Below are 18259 nucleotides of genomic sequence, written 5' to 3'. Positions count from 1 at the left end.
AGTCGCTTTGGATAAAAAATAAAATAAAATAAAATAAAACAAAACAAATGCATACGTTGAATGCACTGTAAGTCGCTTTGGATAAAAAATAAAATAAAATAAAATAAAACAAAACAAATGCATACGTTGAATGCACTGTAAGTCGCTTTGGATAAAAAATAAAATAAAATAAAATAAAACAAAACAAATGCATACGTTGAATGCACTGTAAGTCGCTTTGGATTTGGATAAAATGAAATGAAATGAAATAAAATAAACAGTTCATCTGAAAAACAAAAATTAGATTTAAAATCTAAACTAAATCAAATCAAAATGACATCAAAAATGTAAAAATGAATCAACACTAATTATTTAGTATCTTTTATTTAAACTTTAGTGGCAAAAAAATTAATTATTGAATCGAATCCATTCAACCTGACCATTTCAAATCTTTGATACGATGAATCGTTTGTCATAAATCATTCATCATAATCTGTTCACAAAAGGCCTGTGTAGCATATTTAATACATTAAAATATTTTAGTAAAATTAAAAATCAATTATTAATCAGGATAATAAAACAATAACCAATAACTCATTTTTACTGTATTTGATTGTTTGGTTGAAATGATGTTGACAAAAATCACCCCGGTAAATCATTTCAGAAAAATAAAGATATATTGTAGATTAAATATTGTAAAAGGTTAAATAATATGTATAATTTTTGACAAAGGCCTGCAGTTTGTCTGAATGATAAAGGCTGAAATGTTCAGTTCTCCAGAGGCCCCGAGCGTTTGATTTCACACAAACACCGAAGCGTTAAGAGTCGAGCTTCTTTAACCCTTCAGTGTCTGTCTGCAGGGAGCAATGAGGGAAACACACTCGTCTCTCTGGGGGAATCTGTGAAGAATATCAAGTGAAATCCTGGCGCTTTCAGAGAAATCGCCGGAGAACTGAGACATTATGAGATCCTCCTGCAGTAAATCTGTTGAAATGTCAGAGAAACAGCAGAGGTTTGTCTCGCAGGTCAGCGCGGTGTTTTTATTCCCAGCTGATCACGCTTTATAAATCGAGTAAACACCAAAGACAAGACTTCAATTTGAGCTGAAATCACCAGCGGCCACATTCTATTACTAGCATTTCTAATCTAGCAGTGTGAGGTCGAGCGCGACTAGATCTCAAACCACACGCAGAAATATTCAGGCCTAAAGTTAGGATTGAAGAATTTCAATCGCATATAAAAATCTCCATCTTTTTGGGTTACAGCATGAACAAACGTATAATGATGGGTATTTGTCAGTCGTGCATCAATGAGACAGATCAGATTTCTGCACATTTAAAAATCATGCCATCGTTTATTAAGAACTTTTTGCATTCATTTGATTTGATTTATAATTCAATCGAAACGTATATATGCACAATGATATTGCAGGCGATATAAAATGAAGATCCCTGATTTAAACTTGAGTAGCAAAAACAGTTCAGTCACTTCAGAGAAAATCATCTGCCAAATCAATAAAATCAAATAAAAATGTAAATCATTAAATGGCTATAATAATAATAAATAAATACCTTGAATGCAATGTAAGTCACTTTGGATATACTGTAAGCATATGCCAAAAAAAAAAAATATATATATTTGTTTGTATTTTGCGTGCTATTTATATGCAGAAACTGACTTTGGCGTGCATATAATACGCAGTTATTGTGTGCATATAATACACTTTGTTGCGTGCATATGATATGCAATTTGATGTACATATAATACGCAGCTACCCCACACCCTTAAACCCTAACCATTGCATATCATATACACGCCAAAGTCAATTTCTGCGTATAAAGAGCATGCCAAATAGAAACAGAAAATCATGGACATGTGCTTTCATGAGATCGGGTTAGTATTTAAAAACATATTCAGCTTATTAGCACTCTGTCTATTAGTAATCTGATCCGTTTCATTTACGTGTGGCTGACAAATGTGCATCACATTAATTTTATTTTGTTTATCTGTTTATGTTAAAACTGGGAAATCAAGGTGGATGGCAAATTTATATGCAATTCAAATCTTAACTTCAGGCCTAACGGACTTCACACATAGAAGAACACACAAGTGTGGACATAAACTCTTGTTTACGTTGAGATTTCAGTCCTTTCTCATTCAGAGCAACATGAAAAGTCACTGACTGTACACAATATCACAAATGAATGAGTATTTGTTATGACTGCGTCGTATGCACGGCTCATGAATAATGTATGCAGTGGGGGCGGATCCTGTTTGTAGAATGGTAAATGGGGTCGCTTACATTTCTCATGAATATTCAATGAGCATCTGACAGACACCTTAAATAAACATGATGCAAAGCCTTGTGGGAGAAACACTGTGTGAGATCTGGAAATGAGCGTCTGAATACGTTACGTTTAGCAGGAAGTCACGTTCTAACGATGGGCTCGTCTTTAATTGGATTGTATGTGCATTAATTGCGAATGTGCTTGCCGTGTCCTCTCTATTCAGGCTCAGCATGACTCCATTCGTCTGTTTTTAGTTGTCTGGCAAGGGAACGCTGGTGATGCTGACTTGTATTAAACGCTATAATTTCATGAACTAAACTTAGACGAATAGCAACCTGAATGGAGGTCTGAAAAAAGTTATTCTCATGAATAACTGAGCTTTTTAAAGTACTTAAATGTCTCTGAATTTATTCCATTCTTGGAGAAACAGTTAGGAAATTAAAGATCTCATTTGGGATTTTGCAGGCTTGGATTCACACTAAGAATGATAAATATAAAGATAACGATAACTATATTAGCACCCAAACAAGCGCATGATAACATTCCATTTATTCTAAGTTATATGATTTAATCTGTCCGTTTAAATTCTCAAGCTCTTTAAATTCAGGGGATTCTGATCGACTGTCAATGTTTTTTGTTCATAAGCTGGAATTTTTTTTTTAAAGCGATTCCAACGATAATGTTACTCTGTATCGTTATCATTATAGCTGTGGTGTGGACTTCTTATTCTTTAAAATTTAGAACAATTTTTAGAACTATATCATCCTTGGTGTGAACAGGTCTTGAGGATGATAACTATAGCTATTTTAGCGTCCACACCAACAGATGATAACGTTCTGTTTATTATAAGCGCCTGCCGCTTTAAATTCAGTGGATTCTGATTGGCTATCAATATTTTGATTTTTTTTATCAGCTGTGAAAAACGTTTTGAAAGTACTTCCAATGATATCGTACCTCTATATCGTTATCATTAGAGTTATGGTGTGGATTTGTTATTCTCATACAGTTAGAATGATTTTTAGAACTATATCGTTATCGTTAAGGTTATTGTCTTTGGCGTAAAGTAGCCTTGAGAACATAACTATAAAGATTGCGATAATTTTAACAATAACTATATTAGTGTCCACACCAATGGACGATATCATTCTGTTATTATAGGCACACTGCAGTTGTGTTGTCTGTCGCTTTAAATGCTCGAGCTCTTTATAGCAGGATGGATTCTGATTGGTTGTCAATGTTATCGTTCATCAGTTTAGCGATTTTTAGAACTACATCTTTATCGTTATAGTTCTCGTCCTTGGTGTAATGTGCCTTAAGAAGATAAACATTGGCCAAGCCAAATCCAAGCCAGCCAAAAACCAAGCCAGTCGATTTGGTCAGTCAAACTTTTAAATACATTTGAGAATTTCTGTAGTAAACGTACAAAGCCACAATCCGTGTACCATTTAAGAGGTTTTGCTATGATTGCATAGAGCAGCAGCAAGCACATGAGGTTGCCATGGCAACCAGACACTGCACGCTAATTTTGTAAATAAACAATAAACACATCGAATAGAATGCACTATAAACATGTTTGTCAACAGAATCGCATAGACTTCAAGCAAATCAACGCGTGAATTACCCACTGCTGTAAAAAAACAGATATCTGTTGGTCAAGTTAAACGCACAAAAGCAGGCACACAAACACATTTAGTAACGTTAAATCTCACTGAAAATGGCCGATTAAGCAGTTTTTATTCTGAAATGTATTTCTAGGCAGGGGCGCCGCTAGCAATTTTGGGCCCTATGAAAGAATATGAGGTTGGGCCCCCTACCGCACCAAACATACACTATATTGCCCAAAGTATTGGGAAAACTCAATAAAACAAAAAAAAAAACTCATCGCCAAGCACCAATGACTTGTACATATGCGTACAATCATTTTAGACACTTCCAAAACTGTGGCAACAAAGATGGAAATGCAATTTTTAAATACATGAATTATGATGCCCATCTTTGATGCCACAGTTTTGGAAGTGCCTTTTTCTGTTCTAGAGAAGGGGGGTTCTGTGATGAGTTTTTGGTTCAAGGTTTGCATTTCAAGTCACACCAGAGGTGTTCAGCTGGGATTAGGACTTGGCTTTCTGCAGACCAGAAGTTCTTCCACACTGACTGAATCAATCTTTTTATTTTTTTTTTAACTTTGCCTTATACACAGAGGCATTGTTGTGTTAGAATACAAAATGCTCCGCCAACCTAGCTATTCAAAATCTTTGTCTGCAATTTAATAATATTGCCCTATTATTTTGCTATTGCTTTTGACCATTAGGTATCAGTAACATAATTCATTCAGAACCTGTTTTATGGACATAGACTTTCTGCATGAGTTTGACTACTTAATCAGGTATATTAATAGAAATGCTTCACTGGGGCAAACAAAAAAATCCAAAAATAATAAATAGGATACCCCACAACACCAGCATTCCCAGCAGTATCCAACATTTCTCAATCATGATCTCACTCAGTGACTCTAGGCTACGTAGGACGGGATGAAACCATGCAGTGAATGGGGGGAGATAATTTTGCTGGAAATGCAGAAATAAGCCGTAATTTTGTTTTATTTGTAACTCTTTGGTAGATACATTTATAATTTCTATTACATTACTACTACTACTGTTACTACTAATAAAACAGATCTCTGGGGGCCCCAAAAGTGCGTGGGCCCTTAAAATCGTCCTAACTTTCCCCGCTAACTATACATTTACGTCATGCAACAGGCAAGCAGTAATAACAGGCTATTATCCGCCAAAATGCAGATTCATAACGCGACAACTTCTTATGCAAATGAGATTGAGAAAGCTAAGTAAGTTTGATTTTATTTATTAATTTATTTACAAAATCTCCGCCCATGAACATAACTATAAAGACAATGATAACTGTAACTGTAACTATATTAGCGTACTATATTAACGTTAGTAAGCGCACTGAAGTTTTGACATCTGCCGTTTTAAATGATTTGCGCTCTGAAATCAGATGGATTCTGATTGGCTGTCCATGTTTTTATCGTTCATCAGCTAGAAAAAAATCATTCAATATTACTATTCTGTGCCGTTATCGTTATAGTTGTCATTTGGGTTTCGTTATTCTCTTAACGTTAGAGTGATTATTAAAACTTTGCAGTTATAGTTATCGGTATAATTATAGTCTGTACCAATTGTAAGTCGCTTTGGATAAAAAACATCTGCTAAATGAATAAATGTAAATGGGTTAAAGGCGTTAAGATGTCCGCATCAAAATAAATTTACAAAAGTATATAGAAAGCACATTGAATGTAAGTAAAGCATCTACTTTTAAGGTTTCAGATACGTTTTTGAAAAATAAAATGTCAAAATTTGGTTGAAATAATGTTACATTGTCATTCAGTGTAACACAATATTTCTGTAAAAAATAAAATTCAACTTGTACATATTAAAAGGAATAAGGGAGCATATTAAATTTGATTGTGTTTTAAATGAGTAAAAAAGTCTTACTGACAAACGGGCAAAGCCTAGGATAGTGGCACATTTTTAAAATGTAAAATTACAACTAATTAGTATTTGAGGTGAAAGTAATTAATCTTTTAATGTGTCATAAATTGATTTTTGTTGTAAATACGCCTGACAAGATTGTTACACTGAATGACATTTTAGTGGGTCTCTTCTGTAAATCAGGGGAAAATGTTTGATATTTATTTTTTGCTCAGAAAAACAAAAACAAAATTGCAATTAAATTAAACAGAAAACTTTTTAAATTTTTTGGGGAAAAGAACAACAATTTAAAACAGTGCTACACTTATTGTTTTTATGCTTAATCCCTTTTTCGTCTTTGACCCGAATGTAAATGTAATAATCATTGGTGTAAATGGGCCTTAACTGCTCTTTATTACAGAATTAGATGCTTTGCACTTAAACGTGTGAATACAGTTAAAAATGAGAGGCTAAAGATGAACAGAATCAGAGTGCACTATCATAACTGTGATATTTGCTGCTTTGACATTTGCTCGACTGTGACTCGAGAGTCTCTTCACAACATCTCTTTCTGCTCGTATCTCTTTCAGAGTCAGCTCTGAATGAGCTGTGTAACGATCAGACGCCGGTAAATGTCAGCTGTGATAACTGAGAATGTCAGGACGTCTCAGATGTTAATTAAATCAGAGACGCCTTGAGAAATGGAGCTGATTTCACTGAACCGGCCAGCGCTGCTGAGAACTTTCATTTGCTGCAATATTTCAGAAACAGCCCTGACAAGTTATTTCACGTGCCTGAAGTCTTATTGTAAAATGAACGCTGTTAATTTTATTTCATGGTGAGACTCACAAAACGACCCAGTCGATACGAGTTTGAACTTTTAGAAACACCCGCATCCACTCGTGAACTACAGCAGTGAATCACAGCAATAGAGATCACTAAAACTATTTATATACACATTTAATACATTATTTATATGAAAATTATTCATTTATATTTATTGCGACACATTTGGCTGAATTTATGCTCCTTGTGATTTAAAAATATTTTGATCTAAAATTTTAAATGCAAAACATTTCTGTAGACAAATAAACACAATTTATGCACATACATAATAGAATTGAAAGTTAACAATACTAAAAAGTAATCTGTGTGTACACATTAAAACAATAATAAATAAATAATAAAGTAAATAATACTACTAAAAATGATAAATAATAAAATATTTTTAAAGAATAGTGTTTATGCATACGTGTTAAAATAATAAATAATAAAGTAAATAATAATAAAATTAAAAAAAAATAAAATTAATGTGTGTGCATATACATAAAATTATTATTAAATAAAGTAAATAAAAATAAATAAACTAAATACTAATAATTACTAATAATAAAATAATTAAAACAGTAATGTTTGTGCATATAAAAAAATAAAGATGTTAAAATAATAATAATAATAATAATAAATAAAACTGTAAATTTGCAGGAGTGTACATACACTAGTCAACATTTGAAGTGAATCAAAACCTTTCATCAAAGTTATTCTAAAACCTAAAACAAAATGTGTTCTGGTCTTCAACTTCCTTGAGCCACTTCAAATGTTGACTACTGTATACATTTTAAATAAATTAATTAATTACTTTTACAAAGTAAGGCATGTGTTACAATGGATAGGCCAAATAGTTTATGAAACGTGTTCATCATAAACCTAGGGAGCATTATTCAATCAAATGACGTAACCCGTGATACCCGTTTACCTGCAGAGCCTTGGGATCCTGTTAGAGCTCACGCTGCAGATCCTCTCTGCCACAGATCAACACATCAACACATGAGCACTTCTCTCTCTCTCTGAGAAGCAGAAGAGTTTTACAGTGTACTGATCTGCCAGCATGAGGGTTCAGATCAGGATCAGATCAAAGGTCTGTGAGATCAGACTCCTCAAACACCTCGCATCATTCAGACGCTAATGTGACTCACCTCCTCTTTACATTCATCTCCTTTACTCCTCCCGCTGGATCAGCAGGAATCTAACTTAATACCGGGGTCTTTCATTACCTGACATGTCAAAATAATCATCTGTCATTCCTGTAGTTCTACACATGAATCGATTCTATACGGATGCCCCTCAAACGCTCACTGACGCGCGTCCACAGCATCGGTTCACAGTCTCACGGGGAAGTTTAACTGCTGTCCATCAGCGCAGACCAGGATTCAATTAAAACGGGAGATTGTATCACCATGGGAACCTCGGCGTTCCGTTGCCGCGGCGCCCAGAGGCTGCGATACCACTTCGAACTCCTCCGTCCGGATAGCCATGCCTCCGGAGAATCTGAGACGCTCCTTAATGGGAAAAGATTTCAGGAGCACTGCCGTGTTTAAGTTCCGAACCTTAGGCAAAAATCACTGTTATACAGTTAATAGTGAACATTAGCCGAGTGTGTGTGTGTGTGTGTGTGTGTGTGTGTGAGAAACATGAATGATTCACATCATGAGTGAGGAGACAGTGCTGTGACTTTACTTAGTGATCAGACGCACCGTTTTCACCAGAAAACAGACAATAAAATCCCACGGACGAGGCACATTTAAAGAACATGCCAGACAACCGCATAGCAACACCCTAGCAACCACACTGAGTACCATAGCAACACCCTAGCAATCACATGAGTATCCTAGCAACTGCATAGCAACACCTTGGCAACCACCCCGAGTACCTTAGCAACCACATAGAAACACCCTAACAACCGCATAGCAACACCTCAGCAACCACCCTAGCAACCGCATGGCAACACCCTAGCAACCAACTAAAACACCATAGCAACTGCATAATACCATAGTAAACACACAAAACATTCTAAAAACAATATTGCAATGCTCTACCAACACACTGAACACATTCAGATTAACACCCTAGCAACCACCTACAACACTTTTTTTTTTGCATGATTCATATCAAATAAATCACTCAGACAGACTACATTTCAGTGCTCTAGAAACAATAAGAATGTCTTAGCTACTGCATAGCAACACACTAAAACATTTATAATGCCTTAGCAACGCCCTAGCAACCTTTTATTTGGAATGTTTTGCATAATCAGAGACTCTTTTCATGCCACCCAAAGAAGCACCTAGCAACCATCTACAATACCCTAGCAACTGCATTGTAATATCATAACAACCACACAAAACATTCTAAAACTATATTCGCAGTGCTTAACCAATCAGAATGCCTTAGCAACTGCATAGCAACACACCGAAAACATTTAAAACTCCTTAGCAACGCCCTAGCAACCCCCTACAACACTTTTTTCGCATGACTGGAGAGTCTTTTCATGCCAGACAGCAAGGAAGCACCTAGCAACCATCTACAAAACCCTAGCAACTGCATAGTAATGCCATAGCAACCACACAAAGATCCTAAAACTGCTCTAGAAACAATAAAAATGTCTTAGCAACTGCATAGCAACACACCGAAAACATTTAAAACTCCTTAGCAACACCCTAGCAAACACGTACACCACGTTTTTTTTTCGCATGATCAAATAGCAAGCACATTTTATTTAGAAAAATTTTTAATCTTCTTTATGTAACATAGAAAATGTCATTTTTCTGAAGCACTTTGCAAACATAATTTGTAAATGTACGTGTAATTTTTGTGGCACCAAATGGAATTGAGAAACTGATAATTGCACCCAAACTCACACCACTGGTTAGACAGAATTACACACATCAGGTATAAAGAGGAATCAACAGTGGACAGGTGGAAATCCCTTAAACAGCAGAACACAATCACATTTCTGCTCCGTCTCACAAAGTCCTGCAGCGCTGCTGAAATTAGCTGCGAAACGTCTCTGAGCTGAAAAGCGTGTTTGACTAATGACGATCCTGCGGTGCTTTAGCGGCCTCTCAATCCGCGGCCGGAGACACTGCATCAGCTCTGAGCGTCTGACACACATCAGAGAGCCTCCAAACACAGCCCTGTATACGAGCGAGACTTCAGTTACAGGTGCGTCTGACTATTACACGTCCTACAGAAACATCTGATTATGCCCCACATCAACACCGTCACAAATATATTATTATAGTCTTTATTATTATTTTGAATTACTTTTTTGTTTTTATTTTCCATTTTAATCTGAGTTAAAATGCTTGTTTTTATTATTTAAGTTTTTATTAAATCATTAATTTTTTTTTTCCATCCATTGGATTTAGTTTTAGTCATTTAAAAAAAATATATACAATTGAATGTTATTTTTTAGTAGTTTTATTTTATTGAGTTTTTGTTTTCAATTTTTATTGGTTTAGTCATTTTGTTTTTTATTTATATTCATATTTTCCATTTATATTGTAAATATAGTTTTAGTCATTTAAAAATGTATTAGTATTTTTTACAACTTTACATTAATAAAATAATTAGTATTTTTATTTATTTAGTATATTTATTTAGTAATTTTGTCATGTTTTATTGGTTTTTATTGGCTTAATCATTTCATTTTATTTATTTAGATATTTTATTGTTTTATATTGGTTTAGTCATTTTAATTAATATTTCGTTTTACATTTATATTTTGCATTTATATTTTAAATTTAGTTGTATTAATTAAAAAATAATTAGTGATTGTTTCAGTTTTAGTAGCTTTGTTATTATTTTAGTTTTTTCATTTTTAATACTTTGTTTTAGTAATTTAGATTTTTTAAATTTGTGTTTTGTCTTTTTTTATGTCTATATAGTTTTTTTTTTCTTTTTGCCTTGGCAGCTAACTGAAAAAAAAGCACGTTTTAGTTCAGTTAATGTTTATTTTATTTCAAGTAACAAAATATTTTAATAGTTTTAGTTAATGATAATAACCCTAATTTTTGATATTTTATCTGGCAGTCTTGGAAATATTAGCACAACAAGTTAGCTAGTTGTCAATTAACTCGTCGTCAATTAATTAATCGTCAATTAAGTTCCTAAAACAAATGGACCACTTCGGAGTTAAATACTAACCAGTTTGGTTATCTAAAACACCTACACTCAAAAAAGAAACTACATTTCTGCTCTTCAGACTGAATTTGCTCCATCATCACCCATAAACGTCTGAATTATTGATTCCCAGCCTGTCGTTTGACTTCATTAACGAAGTCTACAAAGTCACGCTGCTCCTGAATTCAAATCAGAAACATGAGCTGTTATTCAATCACTCAGTCCTGTTCGTATCGGATACGTTCGGAGAAGCTCTACATATACTGATGAGAGCAGCAGTTATTTCATCTCGGGTTTGAGGCAATAACTGGAAAACGGCTCTATCCATTATGCTTCAGATTCACTGGAAAACAATTAAAAACCCCCAAACCAGCAGAGGATCAAGCGTTTGAGATGAGTGATGGCTTCATTAAGTCTGGCCTCAGGCAAACACACGCAAGGACGGATTTAAATGAGAAGACAATCAAGAACATGAGCATTACTGAAAGCCTAGTTAAGAGCAAAATATTTACTAATGCATGTTTATTCAAAGCATAAGATAACACTAAAGTTGAACTTGCATTAATTTTACATGGCTTTCTAAACATGCAGCTCTTTTGTGCGAGACGCGAGTGTAACGGTGATAGATGTCCCACTGGAAAATGTGCGAAATCGCATATTAGTATGATTTCTGAAGATCATGTGACACTGAAGACTGGAGTAATGATGCTGAAAATACAGCTTTGATCACATAAATAAATTACAGTTTAACACATATTCACATAGAAAACCACTATTTTAAATTATAATAATATTTCACATTTTCCCAATATTTTTGATCAAATAAATGCAGCCTTGTTGAGCAGAAGAGACTTCTTTCAACAACAAAAAAATATATTTTATTTGTACTTTTTTTTTTTTTTTACTTTAAACCAAAGCTGTATCTGATTATTGTTGGTTTAAGCAAGAATAAACCGTTAAAATAAATGAAGATCAGTGAATGCATGTTTCAGACTGATTCCCAATCAAAACCCAGCGTTCATAAATCAGCTTATTTAGAGCGGTTTCTCAATACAATAGCGGAGAGGGCAAGTATTGAGTCTTGAAGAACACATAACGTGGCTCATTGATTAGAGCCAGAGGTCATTTACAACAGCCTGATGCTTTCCCACTAACAGCGGTTCAATTGAACTGATTGATAGTCTATTATAGAACTACACCACATGCGCACATGATGATTTCTCCCACAAACCAGCCATAAAGCTCAACATGAAAGTCATCCCGCTCCAATTACGGGGAAATACGAGATCCCAGCAGATGAAAACTGCAGGACAGAGAATGCTGTGGAAAACAAAATCTAATTTTCAGTCTCATTCATAAAGGCTTGAACTGAGTCTCGCGCTATAAATAGCAGAATGAAACGACTGCAACGATCGCGTTCTGAATATAAAACACTTTTGTGCTCATTAATGTAGCATTAAAACTGATAAACATTTAAATTTGACCTTAAATGTCAGAAATGTCCACAGGTTTAAAGACACAATTCGCTCTGTCTTTGTTATGGTAAAATAAAATCGTGATAGTCATTTACACATTAAATCTCGTTATCATTTACAAAAATAGTCCTTCATTTACACATTATGAAATACAAAAACGAAACCTATGGAAGCTTATTTAGGGTAGGAATTCTGACTTTGTGTCTCATAATTCTCAGTTTATATCTCATAATTGTGAGCTTATATCGTGATTTTCAATTTATATCTAACAATCAGGTTTATATTTTGTGACGTGACATGTGACCAAGCATGGTTCCATACTCGGAATTAGTGCTCTGCATTTATCCCATCCAAAGTGCACACACACAGCAGTGAACACACACACACTGTGAACACACACCCGGAGCAGTGGGCAGCCATTTATGCTGCGGCGCCCGGGGAGCAGTTGGGGGTTCGGTGCCTTGCTCAAGGGCACCTCAGTCGTGGTATTGAAGGTGGGAGAGAGTGCTGTACATTCACTCCCCCCACCTACAATCCCTGCCGGTACGAGACTCGAACCCACAACCTTTGGGTTACGAGTCCGACTCTAACCATTAGGCCACGACTTCCCCATTATATCAAATAGTTTATATCACAATTCTGAGTTTATATTGTAATTCTGAGTTTATATCATAATTCCGAGTTTATATCTCAATTCTGAGTTTATATCTCAAATTCCGAGTTTATATCGTAATTCCGAGTTTGTTTATCGTAATTCCGAGTTTGTTTATCGTAATTCCGAGTTTATCTCGTAATTCCGAGTTTATATCTCAATTCCGAGTTTATATCGCAATTCCGAGTTTATATCGCAATTCCGAGTTTATATCGCAATTCCGAGTTTATATCGCAATTCCGAGTTTATATCGCAATTCCGAGTTTATATCGCAATTCCGAGTTTATATCGCAATTCCGAGTTTATATCGCAATTCCGAGTTTATATCGCAATTCCGAGTTTATATCGCAATTCCGAGTTTATATCGCAATTCCGAGTTTATATCTCAATTTTTTATTTATATCTCAATTCCGAGTTTATATCGTAATTCCGAGTTTATATCGCAATTCCGAGTTTATATCTCAATTCCAAGTTTATATCTCAATTTTTAATTTATATCTAACAGTCAAGTTTATATCTAGCAATTCTAATTATTTTTTTTCAGAATTGTGAGATATAAAGTCACAATTGCCTTTTGTAATTTTTTTTTTTAATTCTCACTATTTCAGAGTAGAAAAGTGGAAATTGTGAAATATGAACTCGCAATCGTGAGAAAAGCTTGTTTCTGCCAAGGAATAAAGAAAAGTATTTGGATAATTGTGACTTTTTCTCATAATTCTGACTTTCCTGGCAATTCTGTATTTTTTTTTTACAAAGATCTACAAGAAAAAAGTTCGAATTGTGAAATGAAAAGTCATAATTACCGTTCTTATTTTATTTTGTGCAGAAAATGATCTTAAACAGAAACCTGACCAAAAAACAAAACAAAATGGCATGGAAGAAATTAACATTTTCTATAAAGGCCATTTGTGGCGCTCCATCTTTCTGGGACGCTATAAATGAGCAACCAATGAAAATCCTCCAAACAGAGACACGCTTAAGTGACGTCATTCCTCTCTCTGCTCGACCGTGACGCTGTGGGCTGATAGCTAATACACATTTCTGCCTGCTTGCTCTCCAGTTTTTGCTCAGACTCTGGCACCTCATCCATTTCCCAAACAGCTCCTGGGTTTCCAGCATTGCGGCTGGTTTCCCGTTCACTGCTTTAATTTATGTCTGGGCTGCAGTGACGGAGCCAATGGTGTGATTTAGCCGCGGGCAGCGTCGCTTAAAACCAAACCTCACATTACAGCGCCAGCTAGCATCTAGCGCATTGCCATCCCAGCCACTCACAAACCACATGTGATCCCCCGCTCCCAGCAAACACCTCGTTTAGCCTCACCGCTAGCGCTTAATCGCTTCAGAAAGAAACGAGGCTTTCAGAGTGAGCACTAAACTAACTAGCAGGTTCATGGAGAGCAGAGAAATGATCATTACACCAAACGCACGCAAATGCATTCCTGTGAAACTCTGAGGCTGTTTGGAAATCATGAGGCTTTCATAGAGAAGACGCTCATCTAAAAACAAGATTCAGCTGTTAAACATAGACATCAACACATGATTATGATTGTTTAGTTTATGCACTAATGGTCAGTGCTATCTAGCTATGAATATTTTTTTTAATCTATTGATTTAAAGGAAACATATATTTACTGCAAAAACAGACTTATTTTTCTTGATGTAAAATAGGATTATAAGTAACATATTAAATATTTCAAATATTAAATTAATATTATATATTGTATTATTGTACAAAATATTATATAAAAATAATTTTCTTGATGCAAAATATGATTAGAATTAAAATGACATATTATATTACTATAAAATACACTTATTTATATATTTTTAATAATAAATAATTATAATAAAGAACTTACATGAAATAAATATAATTTTTTATTATATAATTGTATATTATTTATTATATAATTTATAATAAATTATATTTATGTATTATAATTATATCCATCCTTCTATTGATTCATTTAAATAAATCTATCAATTAATATGAAACAAATATATATTTACCGCAAAAATAGACTTAATTTTCTTAATGTAAAATTTGAATTTTAAAAATTCAAATTTGATATTTAAAATTCAAATATCGTAAGTTAATTAAAACATATTAATATTATTTATTATAATTATATCCATCCATCTGCTAACTTGTGCATTTGATCAACTTTGTTTTAATTAACTTTGTAACAGTATTGTTATATTGTGTTCATAAAACACTATCGACAATAAACGCTCTTCCAGTCTGTTTCTCTTTCTCACAACACAACGAGCGCCAAACTCAAAAACATGACAAATAGAGTCAAACAAAGAAAAAGCTGCACAGTTTCTCCTAAATCAGCATGTTTTTCTCAGTTCTTGTAATGCAGGACCTGTTTAACCTGAACTGTAAGATCTCTGAACATCTCTCAGACGAATCCTAATGAATCACTAATGAAGAGACTATTCAAAAGAACTCCGAGAGAAACCACTTTTATTACAAAAATATACTGAATCATTCAGATGTCGGCATTGCAAACACAGCAGACGTTTGAGAGGCAATACAGACTCTGTTAGATTTCAACCACAGACATTTAAAATATATTTCTTTAACTTGTGGGTAATTTTCAAATCTCTACATTTAAATTAATCAGTAAATTTCTCAGTAACATATCAGAGCATATCTATTAAACATTACAAATGACCTGACAAAACCTTTTTTGTAATATATACTGTGTGTATATATATATATATATATAAATAAATTCATTTATTAATTAATAATGTTTTTTATTTAATTAATTAATTTTCTTTTTTTTGGTGAAATGTAACCTAGACATGCTTTCACCTAAAGACAAATAGTCACTAAATCTTACTTACTTCATACTTTTTCAAACAGAATCATTATAATTAAGAATAATTATAATTCTAATAACTGTAATTAAAATTTTAAATAATTTTCAAAATGTCACTGAGCATCACAAATAATCGTAAAATCCCACATATTATATTTTCAGACATACATTATAAAGATTAAAAACAATAATACAAATTTAACAACTCAAAAACATACTTTTTGCATAAAAACACAGATTTTTGTGTAAATCTGATAAACCTGAATTGACTTCCACATGCAGTATATAACAGCTTGTTTAGTATTCTGAGAAATCACTGAACATCACGGAGAGCTAGAAATAAGATGAACGATGAAGATGGGCGTCTCGTGTGTGAAGAGTTACGAAACAGTGAATCTGAAAAGTGCTGGTCTGGAATCACTTTATATCCCATAAGTATCATTGTGAAAACCGAGAAGAGCTGATCCTGGGTCAGCAGAAATAGAAACTCACTCATGCTGTCTGTCATAGAGGAGTTTGTTTCTTCATCAGATTTGGAGAAATGTAGCATTGCATTACTTGCTCACCAATGGAAGTGAATGGGTGCCGTCATAATGAGAGTCTGATAAAAACATCACAATAATCCACAAGTAACCCACAGCACTCCAGTCCATAATTTAACATCTGGAGAAGACAAAAGCTGAAACTAATCCAGCATTAAGACATTTTTAACTCAAATATGAGTCCATAATAACGCTTCCTCCAGTGAGAGTGCATCTCCTGTTGTCTTTCACATCAAAATCCAGCCACATATTTGACCCTGGTGCACAAAACCAGTCATAAGGGTAATTTTTTTATTGAATCATTTCCATTGATGTATGGTTTGTTAGGATAGGACAATATTTGGCTGAGATACAACTATTTGAAAATCTGGAATCTGAGGGTGCAAAAAAATCTAAATATTGAGAAAATCATCTTTAAAGTTGTTCAAATGAAGTTCTTAGCAATGCATATTACTAATCAAAAATTAAGTTTTGATATATTTACAGTAGGAAATGTACAAAATATCTTCATGGATCATGATCTTTACTTAATATCCTAATGATTTTTGGCATAAAAGAGAAATGGATAATTTTGACCCATACAATGTATTGTTGGCTATTGCTACAAATATACCCCAGCGACTTCAGACTGCTTTTGTGCTCCAGGGTCACATGTTTGTTTAGAGTTGTTTAAACGCTGCTTGATCTGTGCCGATTTCTCTCCTGATTCACACCAGAACACTTTTTCACTGGAGGAAGCGTTATTTTGGATTATGGACTCAATGGTATTTGAGTTAAAAAGGTCTTAATGCTGGATTTGTTTCAGCTTTTGTCTTCTCCAGATGTTAACTGATGGACTGGAGTGCTGTGGATTACTTGTGGATTATTGTGATGTTTTTATCAGCTGTTTGGACCCTCATTCTGACGGCACCCATTCACTGCAGAGCATCCATTGCTGAGACAGTGATGCAATGCTACATTTCTCCAAATCTGATGAAGAAACAAACTCATCCTAATCTATGGATGGCCTGAGGGTGAGGAAATGAGGTCAACTTTTCCTTTTAAGGTCTGTAATTGTTAACTAACGTAAACCTTTCATACCTGATGAAGGGCACTCACTGTGTGTCACGTCTGTGAAGTCAAGCGCAGGCCCCTGATGAGCAGAAGCTCTGGAGTCTGTCAGTGTTTTAGGGACTGAGTGTCTGATTGTCAGCCGCTGATGGTTTCTGATCTGATCTGAAGCGGTGGCTCGTAACTCAAACCTCTGCTCGTCTGGAGCGGTCGTGATCTTTCTGAAGCTCTGTGGCGCTCTGGCGCAGTCGTTTGGTGAAGACGAGTCGAGATCGGCCGCAGTACGTGTGATCGCTCTTCAGCTTCTCCTCCAGCGGCAGAAGCAAACCATGCACCGGATCTTCATCCAGTGGAAACTGAAAACCAGACAGAAGAGCGTCAGAGGTGCTGCATATGAGCGGACAAACAGATCAGAGTCAGTCTAATCCAAGACCAACGCATCAACAATAATACTCACTGAACGTGTTTCACAACTGACCAATACTTCCTGGATTTAGCCAGCTCAGTCATTTCCGGCCAACTGTAGCGTGCCGTAAGCTCGGTTCCTCTACATAATCCACAATTTAAAGAACAGTTTTGTTTGTCTAAGAGGACCAAACATGAGTGAATCTGCTGAATCGTGCAGCAGATAAATAAATCCAAAAGCAAGACGTGAAAAACTAGAGATGAAATAGCAGCTGCAGCCAATGAGTGATCCTCTGCTGCCATCTGCTGGTTATGATAGTAATTTCATGTCATTTTCATCTTAAAAGTCTTTGTTTTCCGGCTAGTTTTTAGCCTGAGGACTAGTAATGAGGATGATGATGATGATGATACAGAATTAAGAATGTCTAAGAAAAGTTGCATCTTAAGAAATTCATCATGTCCTGAGTCTGACCTTATTTCATTAAAAAAAAAAAACATTTTTTTATTAAAATATATTTTTTTTATTGTTTAATGAATATTAAGCATACTTTAGGACCATACATTTTTTTGTGCTTTTTTGTTGTTGCAGA

The 18259-nt window shown here is 34.6% G+C and overlaps 1 protein-coding gene across 2 annotated transcripts in view; it reads right to left on the bottom strand.

The window, feature by feature from the left end:
- Window positions 1-17194: 17194 nt before the first annotated feature.
- The window catches only part of gxylt1a (glucoside xylosyltransferase 1a), a 12677-nt gene continuing 11612 nt past the window's right edge, over window positions 17195-18259 (bottom strand). For both annotated transcript variants that reach the window (XM_016494751.1, XM_016494752.1), the window contains one exon: window positions 17195-17620. In XM_016494751.1, coding sequence (XP_016350237.1) covers window positions 17450-17620 — 171 coding nt within the window. In that variant the 3' untranslated portion in view covers window positions 17195-17449. The remainder of the gene's footprint in view (window positions 17621-18259) is intronic.

The sequence above is a fragment of the Sinocyclocheilus anshuiensis genome, unplaced genomic scaffold (assembly GCF_001515605.1).
Source record: "Sinocyclocheilus anshuiensis isolate Anshui unplaced genomic scaffold, SAMN03320099.WGS_v1.1 scaffold923, whole genome shotgun sequence".
Taxonomy (NCBI): Eukaryota; Metazoa; Chordata; class Actinopteri; order Cypriniformes; family Cyprinidae; genus Sinocyclocheilus; species Sinocyclocheilus anshuiensis.
Note: the sequence above shows the minus strand (reverse complement) of the source record. Positions and strands in the feature narration are given on the sequence as shown.